At 36.6% G+C, this 15,124-nt stretch overlaps 1 protein-coding gene across 1 annotated transcript; it reads left to right on the plus strand.

Moving 5' to 3' along the window:
• The first annotated feature begins 252 nt into the window (after positions 1 to 252).
• LOC134652755 (atrial natriuretic peptide receptor 2-like) lies at positions 253 to 13,237 on the plus strand. The gene is made up of 5 exons (XM_063507917.1): positions 253 to 369; positions 10,851 to 11,092; positions 12,248 to 12,342; positions 12,871 to 13,089; positions 13,185 to 13,237. Exons 1-5 carry the CDS (start codon positions 253 to 255, stop codon positions 13,235 to 13,237), a joined length of 726 nt encoding a protein of 241 aa, XP_063363987.1.
• Positions 13,238 to 15,124: the final 1,887 nt, after the last annotated feature.

Genomic DNA, 15,124 nt, shown 5'->3' on the forward strand with positions numbered 1-15,124 from the left:
TTCCTTGTGGTTTTCGGCCGTTTCGGCAGGAGCTCCAGGTTCCTTTTAGGTATACTCATCGTCAAAGACAATAGAACCTATACCTGTACACGTATTAATGACAATCCGTATCGTGATTTATTTGACATTAAGAGGAAACACTAAGAGGATCTTGAAAAACATTCATTTCAGGGACACGACACGATAGGATTACCGTATTTATAATAACCTTTAGCCGATGCATCAGTGATGTTGCGCCATTGTATAGTCTTAATGACATCAATAGACGTTTTTTGCGGTTTTAACGTACAGAGCGAACCTCAATATAAAAGGGTTATCTGCGTCAGCCTGGCCGATGACATCGAGGTTGCTGGCAATGGCGTAACACAGGTAAACCCGGGTGAAATGAGTCGCCGCGCAACATCTAGTATGTATGCAAATTTATATAGACATAGGTTGGTCATAACCTCGTAACCATGATCTTGGCTTCCTTTGCTAGCCATTGCTTAGAGTTAGCGAACGAAACTGTGGGCCGTGATCATCGTTACTTAATTGAAATTTCGTTATCTGCCTCTTTATCAGTCGAAAATCTCTAAATCGAATATGAAATAGACATGGAAAGGCAGAAAACGAAACTTTGAATTTTGATGTTCCCGACGGGCTTTATTAGTATTGACATGGGTATTTATTACGAGTACCATACGTAGGTATACGTATCAATATGTATCAAGCTTAAAACATCTGACACAGATGATAAAGGCCTAATATATATATCAATATTATTGAGGTAGGTATCTAGTGGCGTTATGGTTTTATAGTAATAGTAAACTTTAAATAAATGTCATATACTAAGAAAAAGTGACCAAGGCCTCCAGTGCCCCAGGCTGGAATCGAACCAGCGTCTTCTGCTATCGCGGCAGGTGCCTGTGCCATTCGGCCACCGGGCCACAGCGGCATAGGTCGATTTTTTTCAAGTATATGCACTTCTTACTAAAGGCTTATGGTTCGACCTTCTAACTGGATCAATAGTAAGTTCTTTTTTAACTACACTGGACTCAAGGAAAATAATTAATTATTCTCACACATTTGTAACAATTTATCATTCATTTAAGTGGACCTATAACATGTTATCGACCTAAGTAACTGAAAAGGCTTTTACAAAGTGAATTAACGGGGCCCAAAATTACCCTTGCGACTGCGATAATGGGGATCGTGCGGATTCAACTGTTTGGGGGATCAGCCATTTTGTGGCTTAATCGAAGCCTACTTTACTGTATTGTTGTAGAGCGACTTGATGTAATCAATACTTTCGGGTTTATGATGTTACTGATATCAAAGCACCTAGCTCGCATCAATGTAAAAGTGTCATTTTTTATACAATTATATTGTATCTTTTATAACCATACTAAAGTCTATTTTTTAATTCGGTAGACTAAAATGACATTTCTTAGTATGAAATGACATTTTATGTTCATACTATGAACTGTCATTTCAGTCTACCGAATAAAAAAATAGATTTTATTTAGTCTGGTAATAATCTGAGTATCGTGAAATTTGAATTTATAGGCATCTGTTGAAGCCTTTTGACAAATTTGAGCTATTAATAGAGTAGCGATATTATGAAACTATTTTACTTTAAAGTACTTTCTCATGATTTTTTTTTATACCTTTGTAAAATCATAATTAGAAAAGATTACAGAAGAAAGTATCACGAATACCGGACCAGCGTTGGACCAAAAATGTGACATCATGGAAAGGGCCACTAGGAAAACGGGGTATAGGAAAACCTGTTACTAGATGGGAAGACGAAATAAAAAATATCGCTGGTCAAAACTGGATGCAAATAGCTCAAGATAGAGATGAGTGGAAAACTCTGAAGGAGGCCTTCACTTGCGAAGACGGAGCTCTTGTTAAATATCAAAATTCATTTAAAATTATTTTAGAACTAACATTATAAAAGTTAACTTAAGACAAATTCTAAACACCAAATCCAATGTTAAAATTCGCAAGAAATTAAAGACTATTTTATTTTATTTTATTAATTTTATTAAAGTTTGGCCTATTACACGGTCTACACGATGGTCTACTGGGAATAAATGCCTTCTTTTAGCTAATTCCGTCTAGCGTGACGCTATGCTTAAATATTTTGGCATCAAATTGTTTAATTTTAGCGTTCTTATTTTAGAGTATAATTTTAGTGTTAAACAAATATTTCACCACAATTATAAAAATATCTATAGGTCAAGGCAGCAGGCCGGTCTGTGACGAGTTCGATGAACTTGGCACTGCGTAGCGCTGTAGTCATTTCATTGAGTAATAAGTATTGTGCCTGCCATTCATTAAGTATAACTTAATGACGTAATGATAATTAATATGACGACACCTAACCTTTACATTAATTATAGGGAAGAAGTTCATATAAATACACATTCACGTGAATTTCAAGGGTAAGCCGAGATGCCGGAGGATTTTAGCGTACAATAATTTACCGACGGTGGAGCAAGAATGTTTCACGTTTAAGCAAATAAAATTAAGAATATAAATAAGGATTATCGTAGTAACCATTCAAATTGCCTAAGATAAGTAGAGATGTAGGTAAAAAAGAGTGATCGGGATTAGTTATTATGAGTATTGCTGCAATTAAGTAATAAGTCGTGCAATCATCATGCATCGTAGATGACACCGTAAGATTGTGAACCCGTTAGTTTATAATCTAACGTAGGTTAGGTTAGGTTAGTTTATAATCTCCCTACCGTCAGTTTATAATTTAACTAGCGAGATTATAATCTGACGAGTGTTAACAATTTTACGGTGACATAGACAAGACAATAAATACATACTTATTTCTATGAAATTCATGAATCAACCCACCGCGATTGTTCTTATCGTTTATTATGTAATAATATACATTTTTACAGTAGGTATATTTATCAAAGTAGTATTTATAGTAGGTTTTAGGTTGTTTTGAGTTTTCTGCCAAATAATTAATGTTTTTTTGTTTGTTTAAGAAACGAAATTGGAAATCAGTTAAAGGATCGTGACACAATGCTTTACAAATACCTACTCTTTATTCCATGCCTTACGATTAATTTGACTATCAAATTTATCATTGTTTTTAATTGATTTAAATCTGAACGTCCATAGAACCAGAGACAAGACTTAATTCTCTTTGATAGAACGAATACCTGTCAAGTCAGTCTGATTAAAGACATTCAGTCTTGGAGGATATAATCAAACGGAGACGCCATGTCTGTAATTTTCTGTACAAAACAGTCTGCCGATTTTTGCGGGGGAGGGGAACGTCAAATGTATGCGTAACGTAAAAATAGCCATGTCAGATAAACGTCAGTCCATACATTGTGTATGACCGTTGGCCGCCTATTTTCGACAGAGGGGAAAGCCTGTTAATGGCTACTCCGTTTAGTTGTATCCTCCAAGCATTCAGTTTCAAATAATTTAGAACTAAAGACGCTCAGTATTTGTATTTTGAAGCACGGCCCTAAAATAGTTACTTCAGTTTTTTAAGACTTCTACTGTTGTTCGTCCTAGAAATGGGGAAAGTTTCTCAATTACTTTAAACAATAACACAGGGCTCTATCGGCGGAATTAATAAAAAATACCAATATAGCATCAGATTAGCATGCGAGTCAGGCAGTTATTACTTATATACTACGTAGAAATACTAAAAATTAATTAAACATAGACCAATACGGGGAAGCCCTCTTCTGCGAGACGGTCATATTGCGTAACGAACAGTCATGAATTAACAGTAAATTATACGTAAGCAGGTACGTTACATTTGTTGGAGTATCGTCATAGATATATCGGAGTGAGGGTGGATTAATAGAGATATGGTGTGAATCTTTATAACTACTTTTCGTTCGTTCTACTACTTATAACTACAAAACCTTCCGAAACTACACTGCAACACTGGCGCTACCGCCTAAAATTCCACCAAAGATTCGGTACATCAGTTAGATAAGTTGAAAATTGTTATTGAATTGAAACCTCCGACTAAGACTTTTACGACCGAAGCCTTTATAAAAAGATAACTTACGCACCCATAATATTAATGAATTTAATTAGGTTACAAGTACGTATATCGTATAATCATTCATACAATAAAATAAGTCCTAATTTTAAATATTTTTGAATAAAATAATAACCAAACAGATATTTAACTACTAAATGAACTCCTAATTGAAGAAGAGGTGAATGAAACGAATGATGAATGAATCAAATTAGTAGGTTTCTATGCAGATAGGAATTCTGACCTTAACACGGTGTTGACTAGGTATTTTATTACTTTAAATACACATAAAATATTAATATTTTCCTCTTAGCTAATAACGGGAAGGCTACCAATGTAACTGATATTTCTTAAATATATTCATTCAATTATTGTTTCGGTTTTCCTTTATGTAATCTACATTCATTCATAAATTTAATACTATTTCATTCAGCGGCATGACTCATTAATGAGTCATCTCTGACATGTTTTCAGGTCCCATGAATACATAATAACAGCAACATTCATAGCTGAACATCGATGTATCTTATGTCCATGTAATAGGGTTCACAATTTGTCAGTTAACTGTATAAAATATGGTCTAGCTGTAACGTAATACGCCACTTATTCTATTAAATAATGGGTATTGAATCATTTCATCCTTCTAGCGTCACATATATGACTACAGAATGGACTGACGTAGTTGGACGTAGTAATGTATAGCAGAATGCGTTACAGAAACGCCGAATATTTTTGTTCATTTATTGATATTAAAATGCAAGTAATGATACCTACTTAAAACAAGCAAAACGTTAGAAAAACTTTTACCTTACCTCCTCGTCGGCTAAAAAGTAGCCTATGGTATTTATGTCATTAAAAAATATCGATTGACACCAAAAGAGATGCAGGAGGCCTAGAAAACCGTACACCGAAATAGGCGAAATGAAAAAAAATATGGGATTAGGGCTTCCATTCCGTAATTACCTAATTACGTAATAACGTAATTCCGGATAGCTATTGATCTTTTAATAATTACGTAACTAAAACGAACAATTTCGTAATTACGGAACTATGAAAAACACAAGAAAATCCCCAGCAACACCATCAGATAGAAGCTCCTTACGCAAGTAGTGATGATAGTAACGGGACCTCGGAATTAACCATGACACAACAATTGCAAAAAGAAATAAGCAAAGCATTTAAAGGGCGGAAAGATACACGTGGTGAATTAGACTCCATTATTCGGGCAGAAATGTGCACTTACGATAGTAGTGGTGGTGGACGCGAAGTCTACTTGACTGCTGCATACAATTATTTATGGCACGTATTTAACCGGTCAACTAACTAATCGCATTTAGGTAGTTTAAAAAAATAGAAATGGCTACTAAAATTAATAGAATTAGCAACAAAAACGGAGCCTTAAAATATATCAATATGAGTTGTATTTTAATGCCGTTACAGCTTTTGATTATTTTTAGGCAGGTACCAAGTATTTATTTAGCAACTGAATTATTATATTGGAGACCATTTATGAAGAATTTGGGATGACTACGAGTAATCACGTGACTGTTTCCATACATTATTTAAGTCCCGATATCCGGATACATTTTTTCTTTTCGTTTGGCGTTAATACACACAACACACACACACATTACATCTTGGCTAGGCCCCCTGGAGACCTGGAGAAACCGCCGCCATCTTAAAAACATACTTATTTTACCCTGGAGATATTCGCCTGTTACTCTGAATACTCATTACTCAATGAAATTACTGACTAGAATAAGCTTTTGAAAGTCTGCAGACTGGCAGAAAAAAAAATACACACCACTTAGTAAACACTTGATCAAACGAGACCTTTCTATTTTATTTATTCCAAGTAAATTAAAACAATACCATATTAATTGAGGCTGCTCCTTGGATTACTCAATGCCTGAGCAATTTCATCTGCATGTTGGAAATGTACAAGTGGGAATCATTGCTCACAATATTACTTAGGTACCTTACAATGTGTTTCGTTTTACATCATCATCATCCTGGCGTCAATCCCAGCTGTGCCCCCGCGCGGGGCGCGAGGACCCGGGGTCCGCCTTTTTTACATAGGTATTACATTATAACGCTACGAAAATTCGTAGACATGCCTAATAGTTGTTTAATTGCTGGGGCCCGTTTCTCAAAAGCTTGTAACTTGTAATACAAGTGGAAGTCCCTTTCTAACAAAAGCTGTCAAAAAGTGACATCCGTTTGTATTACAAGTTATAAGCTTTTGAGAAATGCACCCCTGGTAGACAATTTTTTGTAGAAATATCAGTAGGTAGATTTTGACGTTTTTGGTTATTTCTGAATATATCATAAAAGTATCCGGTTTATTTCTGCCATTATGTCACATTTTAGATGATTTTGTTTTATTTTACGTGTATGGCGTAGAGCGCAACATACCTACCTATAGTGGTACCTTATTTAACTAAACTTTCCACACAACATATGAGACATTTTTTTAACCACCGTGTCGTACAAGCTCAACTTTTAAAGTGTATCAAATAACCTGATATTCTATTTTAATCTACAGCTAATTCCTCCAAAATACGTTTAAAAATTCAAATCATGAGACAATGGAACAGAATAATGAATGAATGAAATAACAAAGGTATAAAAAAGGTTGGCGAAATTTCATGTTAATACACGATTTTTTTGTACCTATGCGTGTTTCTTTCTGAGTTTGCGGTACGATGCCCGTGTTTTACCATCTGGATAGTTAGAAAGAGACGAATAGTGTTTTATCATTTACATTTAACCCGTTACTGACGTTACTGTAACCGGAGATGTAGGCGTGGCTTCCCCTCTGTTTTTTTGTGCTTATGTTTCTGTTCCTAGATTTGATGCGATGGCTACGTAAGAAGTAGGTACATAATTTGTGCCTTTTATAGACGGTAATAACTTATAACTGTAGGTTTGTAATGGCAAAGTTATATTTGCAGTTGATAGCCAGGTTGGTGTATGAGGAAAGCTGCAAAGTTGAGTTTGTACCTCAGTAATTCGTATTTGTAGAATTCTGAAGTCTTATCGTATTCGTAAAAGTACCTACTATTAGTAATAAGTATCATAGGTATAAAATAAATCAATACCAAACTCAAATGATTTATTTGTAAACATAGGTAACCTGCTTAGCCTTAGCCATAGCTAACCATCAGTGGTGCTACAAAAAATGTTAGGACGCTATATTTTGCCGACAGGCAAACAAATGTTTGAAATTAGGTATAGACACATACCAATTAAATTACTTTGTCGCATATAAATTCATATTATAGAAATATTAAAATTAAATCAACTATATAATAATTAATAATATTCCAGTTCCAGACATTGTAATTGTATTCGCATGACATTTATGTCATTTTGACCGACATGTTGTAGAAGTTGTAGGCCAGTGAAACCTGTGAAAGAACTTAAAATATACAACAGTGCAAAAAAATACAATATATTGAAATTGGGTAAATATACTTGCCTAATATTATCTGTTTTGGTTAAGCGGCTTTTAACCCCCCACTAGTAACTGATTCCCTTACTAAAAATAGTATAGTCACTACCTAAACTAACTAGGGGTCAAACTCCTCCCAAACCAAAATCCAGGATTCGTCACTGTATAAATCGCCACTTTCACAATTATTAATGACGTCTGTTATTCGTTTAGTTTATTTTAACATTGCTTACCTAAGAAATTTCTTTTCTTATTGAACTGATCAACTAAGCCTCATTTTTCGAGATTTTATTGCGACGATGGTGGATGTGATTCTTGAAGTGACCTGAAAAAAAAAGATACTCGTACAGGCATGTTCGATATGACACTTATTTTAATAATTGTTATGTACAAATTAATCTATTACGATTTAACTTTTTTCCTTACAGCTAACAGTGACATAACGTTTAATTATCAAAAAAGTTAAATTATAAAAAAGAAACAGAATGAGCAACAACAAAAACATGGCGCTAACTTAGTGCAGGGTGGAGGTAGAAAGGTTCGGTAGGGCTGCACCGTTATTGAGACAGAAGAAATGTTGGATGGATTTGAATCTGTGCCGTGTCCCACGATATTACGATTTAACTCTAGTGTGACACAGCAATTGGGTCAACATTTAGGATTAGGAAGATAAAACTGAAAGCAATTACATTTTTCTTTGATTAAGGCGTATTAATGTTAAATTATGATTGATAAGACATTGTAGCCCTACAAATAAAAGTAACGGTGAGACGATGGTGGAGGACCACCTCCATACAAACGTAGTCCCCATTTTCCTCCCTGGATTTTAAAATGATAGAAAATATTTTTGTCCACGGGATGAAATTCCAAATAAGCGTAACCGTGAGCGTGACCGTGATATAAGTAACAGGGTATGCAGTATATTTCTCAAAAATAACTGAACCTGTTATAACACAACGAAGACAAACTATTATACGGCCTGCTTGATAGAAAGTGGTTACCGTAGTAGCCTATGGACGCGTGCTACATCAGGCCTATATGCATACTTCCTTTTTTAAAGTACGTCGTTCGTACGAGTAACTACGTCAAATCAATTATTAGTCATCCAAATTTTTTTTTCGTAATATTTTATTTGAGAACAAATTTTTCTACATACATATTAAGTGTACGTTTCAATAAACAAATATTCATTCAAATATGTCACAGTTTTTATTTATTTATACACAACTCAATAAAGTCATCGCCTCTAACAATGTGTCCGAGATCATCTTTAAGTTGCATTTCAAGAATTTTAGCGATTCTGGGTAATTGTTAGGCATATGCATGCCTTTGTGTGTTGACTATGCATCTTAATTATAAGTTTATGTTGGTAATATCTAAAATAAAATAAACAAACCCCTTTAAAATTAGAACCATATAATGCAAGTTTTATTTACTCTTTCTATGTGACATTGTATTGCACTAGATTTTTGAAACATTTTTAGCTCTACTTAAATTAGTTAAACAATAATTAATTAATTATTTACCTTACTTATAAGAAATCATTACCTATCAATACCAAATAAAGTTAATAAACCACTTACCGCAGGGATGATTCTTGATTTTTGAACACTTTACACACATATCAATTCCATTTTTGAATATTTTGTATTGTCCTATGGGACATTTTGATAATGGTGATCTATAATTAGTGTGTGGAAATCCATTGATACACACTCCTAATACAACTATTACGAGTAGCACATGTGGCAGCTTCATTGTGAACCACGAGTAACGTCTGCTTTAGGCAGTGGCGTCGAGTGGACTGAACTAAGCTGGACAGTTGACCGACTAAATAAGCCAGGACCTCTTGGCCATGTCTATAATTATTCACAAAATTCAATTGACTCGAGTGTGAGAAAGAAACCCCAAAGCTCTGTTTTCCTACGATAGCGGTGCCGTCATATAGCGGCCGTCTTCATATAATTAGAAAAGAATACAGCTGAATATCGATGGAGTAGTATTTTGTATGGAGACGGCCGCTATATGACGGCACCGCTATACTAGGAAATCAGAGCTTTATGTAATATGACACCGGATTATATATTTTAACCATAGTGACTGATAACCTATTCTATTTCTTGTAAGGATCGAAACAAATGCATTCAATCAACCATTGTTTTACCGAACTTTTCGAAATGCTTTTCACTGAATGTAGATATGTGACATCACCAACATTAGCCGTACTGAATGTATAAAATAATAGGTGTATGACTGTTTTGTTGTATAAATATTGATTTTCTCACAAAAAAATGCTAATTAAATAATTTGGACACATACATGAAAAAAATAGAAAAAAATGGTACCTATATACTGTTTTACTATACCTATTGATTACTACTTGGGATTGTTAAGGAAGTAGGCAAGTCATTGGCGGGATATCCCAAAAGTTTAATATGTATGCACTTGCTTAGTGTATGATTTTATATTTCTTGATTTTATAACCTTGGCAAAAATCCGCAAGATCAAGTTTTAAGGGGAATTCCAAAATGGTGACCATAATTGTCACTTCAGAATTCGATAATGTTAGGTTCATTGTACATACAACATCAGGAAATATGGAGCACTCGCCATATACAGGGTGCCCAGTAATTAATGGATAACCTTCTAACCACCGACAGGGCACCTTAGGCTGGTCCAGAAAAAGCACTTATAGGTCTAGTAAAAGTTTCGTGGTTTTCGAGATAATCGCACTTTTCTAAATTTGAAGTATGGTGCTAGCTATTAAAAAAGACAGAAAAGTTCGATTATATCAAAAACCACGAAACTTTTACTAGACCTATAAGTGCATTTTCTGGGCCAGCCTAAGGTGCCCTGTTGGTGGTTAGAAGGTTATCCATTAATTACTGGGCACCCTGTATATGTGACTAAAAGATAACACTATGCATGATCCTACAGGCACTTGGCCGAATTTTTAGACAAATCGATTATCAAACCTAATTTAACTCTATCTGATAATCGGTTCCTAGTAATATACTTTTGATTCTAAATAGAATAAACCAGGCAACTTCTTTTTTACTTAATTTGCATTCACGACACGTGTCACGATCCGGTTTGCGACGTCGCATCTGATTCATTTGACATTGATAATGAGGTTTCTGGAAATTAGGTTCATTGTAAAAACCTTATAATGTATTGGTTCCAAAAATTTATTGATTTTATTAGATATGTACAGTCAGCAGCAGAAGTTGCTAAGCGGGCGAGGTGTTCAAAATTGCCTTGACACGCTCTTATTCTCTCAACAATAAAGTCGCGTCAAGATAATTTTGAACACCTCGCCCGCTTAGCAACTTCTGCTGCTGGCTGTACCTAAAGTTTATAAATTTGATAATATTGTCCCTTTCTCAGGGTTTCTCCTCTTCCATCGCAACCACAACCCAGAGGCTAATGGCCGAGAAGCAGAAAAGCGACCTGCTTCTCTCGAAGATGCTCCCCATGCCAGTTCTACAGCGGCTGCGGGCGCAGAAGACCGTCCCGGCAGAGGCGTTTGATGCCGTCACCATATTCTTCAGCGATATTGTGGGGTTCACGTCCATATCTGCCAATAGTACGCCCATGGAGATTATCAATATGCTCAACATGCTGTACAGGTGAGGTTCTAGAAATACAGTTCTGTGCATTGACATATATATCTCAGGACTGGCCTTACGTGCACTTAAAATGGTACTAGCTCAGCGGTGTCACTCACGAATTCGAGCCAATCGTGTAGTCTAACGCAACTAGTTGCGACCAATCGCGCGGCCGCGCGCTCGTGATGCGAACTCATCAACCAATCGCGTTGCAGCATTTTCACACCGCTGTACTGGCCCCATTCATGCTCCATTCTTATTGCCCGTAAGGCTAGTCCTGAGATATATATGTCAATGGGTCTGTGAAGTCTATCCTCACAAAAAAAAACCGTGAAATTTGAACTTACAGTGTAGGAAAGAGAGTTGATTTTGTTTTGTTTGAAAATTTTACGCAACAAAAAAGGAACATTTTCCAATGGTATCTAATTTAGCACGGCTCTTTTTTTCGCGATTAGGGGACGGGTCATGAATTAAGCAGTTTATTTATATAGCTACATAATATTGTATGGGTGTATGAATTGTATTGAAACGGGACTTAGTGCACTTACTTTTATTATTTGGACTGACGTTTCGAACTTGACATTACGTTCGCGGTCGCAAGTAGAGTCCTGTTTCAGTTTAAAATATGAGTGAAAATTTACTTAGTCTAAATAAATGTTAAGTGGGCAAATATGTGACTATGTATGTGGGTATGTTTGTGCATTCTACCGCATCAGAAATTAGGTGCCTTACAATATTGGCAATACCGGAGTTATATGTAGAACATTCATTTCTAAAGGTTAGTCCGGCAAAAAACCCATGTGCAGGAAATTCCATACCTAGTCAAACGTATTTTTAGAACCATCCTCTATATTTATCGGCTGAATCAGCTGCTGTTTTTGTTATTTTAGTACAACTGTAGAACCCGTTATAAGTTGTAAGCAAACGCTGCAACGACTGGGAAAAAGACGGGGTGAGGAAACGTCGTTACAATTATAATCAAATTCATACGAAAATAATGACGCTTATACGTATTGCCCCTGCCAATATTTTTCTCGTCCAAGTTGGTGCAATACGGAATTATATCACAGGCGGACTTAACAACATTGTACGTTTACTATACCTCGGTTCCTTGCCACAGAGCCACTAGTTTATTACTTGCCGTATTCTTTGGTTGTATTTGTCCTCTTTTTTCAGGTTATTTGATGAGAAAATAACGCAGTACAATGTTTACAAAGTGGAAACTATAGGCGACGCTTACATGGCTGTATCTGGCTTGCCTCAAAGAAACGGTTTGTATTCTACAAGTCTCTGTTTGTAAACAGTTTCCCATTCTAAGTGATGTAGATGTACATATAAAAACCTACTACTATTGAAACAACTCACCTCGGCCACCTCGCATTGTTCCCGAACGCAGCGCATACTTAATATAGCTTATTGCGACAACCGGCCTGGCCTAGTGGGTAGTGACCCTGCCTGTGAAGCCAATGGTCCTGAGTTCGAATCCCGGTAAGGGCATTTATTTGTGTGACGAGCAAAGATTTTGTTCCTGAGTTATGGGTGTTTTATATTTATGTTTATAAGTATTTATTTCTTTCCTTTCCTTTTAAAAATAGTCTGACATATCTTAAGTAAAGAGTTACTAACAATATTATGTAACCTGTTTTCTGAAATAAATGATCGACATTTTTATTTTATTTATATAAGTATGTATATCGTCGCCTAGCACCCATAGTACAAGCGTTGCTTAATTTGGGGCTAGTTTGATCTGTGTAAGATGTCCCCTAAAATATTAATTTATTAATTTTATTCTTTTCCAGGAAACAAACACGCATCAGAAATAGCGGACATGTCCCTCTCACTGATGCGGAGCCTGGACGGGGCCACAGTCCCCCATAACCCCGCCGAAGCCCTAAGGATCCGCGCCGGCGTTAACACGGGGCCCTGTGTGGCGGGGGTGGTCGGGACTTGCATGCCGCGCTACTGCCTTTTTGGTGATACTATCAATACGGCGAGTCGTATGGAAAGTACGGGGGAAGGTGAGATACGGGGAAAAATGGAATCTTGTATTATGGGGACTATTAGTCCTTTCCAGTTACTTAAGTCATGACTAAGTACGCTGTTGGATCCACAGCTTATATTTTGCGCATTAGTGGTGGTAAAGAAGCATGCACAATATCCACATGAACATCCTTGAGATACTACAGAGCTGACCACACGCTTCATACAGTTTATGGCCTGCGGCGCTCTATACAGTTTGTGGAGCAGCTGGCTACAGTACCTATATGGAGCTTTTTAAACCATCTTCGAACATTCTTAAATCTTTGAACAGTCACGTTACAAATTTAACTCTCGGAGCATTTACGTTTATTTTCGTAGCGGGCATTCCACAAAAAGGTTTACTTGGTCGGGGATGTCAAGCGCACGGCAGCCACTTAAATAACTCGTTATAGAAATAAATAAATACCACCCTAATATATTTCGGTAATGAGGTGTGCAATAAAGAGTATTTGTATTGTATTGTATTGTAAATACCGTTGGATTTAAACCTAAGTTAACAAACGTTATCATGCCAAATATCGGCTTCTTAGCTTTATTGTAAGTTTTAAAGAAGTAGCGTCACGTAAGTACCCGAAACTTGTCTGGAATGCCTCAGCCCCCAGCTAGCCCGTCCGCGTTTTAGAACTCTTTTGTTCTCGGTTTTACTCCCCGTTCTAAATGAGTACGGTTTTACCTACTAGGTATGCCCACGTAAATCCCCGCACTTTGGTAACAGGTTTCTTAGAGCTCATTTAGACGATGCGAGAACTCGCATGCGAGTTTCATTACATTGCGGGTTTTGATCGGTCTGTTGAATTGGAGGTAACCAACAGTCCGCAATGTAACTAAAATCGCATGCGAGTTCGCGCGCCGTCTAAATCAACCCTTCTTTTTATTGCAGCCATGAAAATCCACATATCAGACACGACGAAGATGGCGTTAGACCTCATCGGTGGGTACGAGGTGGAGTCAAGAGGCATTAAAGATATTCCTGTAAGTATGACTGAACTAAATTTTACTGTACCGAATCACCACATTATATTATATATTTCCATTCACTCATTCATTCCATTCATGCCAGCTTTCCTGAATCGACCTGTACCTACCCGTGTTGACCTTAATAGAACTTAATCGAATTTAAACTGTTGTGAGACATGCTAACATTGAACTTAAACTTAACTTAACTTAAAACAAGTGAGTCTAAACCGTAAAATTATTCAATTAATAGAACTTATTTTCATTATCATACTTACAGGGCAAAGGCCAGATGGAGACGTTCTGGCTCGTCGGGAAGCTCGCAGGGCTCCAAATCGAAAGCCCCTGTGGCCCCCGACTCAAGGACTACGACCAGGAGTTCATAGAAATGCTCATATCGTAGACATTTAACCCTTTACCGCATATGGTTCCAAATTTGGAACGTAATAATATTTGCCTCGTGGATTGATATAAGCGTCATCTGTTTTACTGAACTTGTAAGATGTACAGAACACACCGGCTGCGTGTGCGTAAGCGTGCACGTTCGCGTGCGCTGCTACGTTGGAGCCGTGCACGCACACGTCACGCAATCGGTGTGTCGTCTCTCTTAAGGAACTGCATGTTGCAACGCGCACGTGCACATCTACGCACACGCATATAGTGTGCCTTTAGGCGAAAATTGTGTTCGTGAAATAAATGACTATTTCTTAAGGTATCGCCTACACCGCACAGGTGAGTTAAATGCCAGCGACGTGTTAAAAATCATGACTATTAAAAAACGGTATTGTTAACTAAAAGAAAAATGTGGTAAACTTAACCAAGTACATAGTACATGTATATATTTGCATAGGTGCAGAATTATGTATGAACTTTGAATAGTATGACGAGATTATATCAAAATGGGCTCATGGCCGCAAGGGAGCAAATACGACCCAGTATACATACACTATAATACTTCTAAAGCGTTCTGGATTCATGAAAATATTATGAGTTTTAGGCGTCCAAAGAAAATACCTAAGGTATGTAAGGTACTATGTACCTACGTATTGTACTGTATCA

This window comes from Cydia amplana, chromosome 12 (genome assembly GCF_948474715.1).
Source record: "Cydia amplana chromosome 12, ilCydAmpl1.1, whole genome shotgun sequence".
Classification (NCBI taxonomy): Eukaryota; Metazoa; Arthropoda; class Insecta; order Lepidoptera; family Tortricidae; genus Cydia; species Cydia amplana.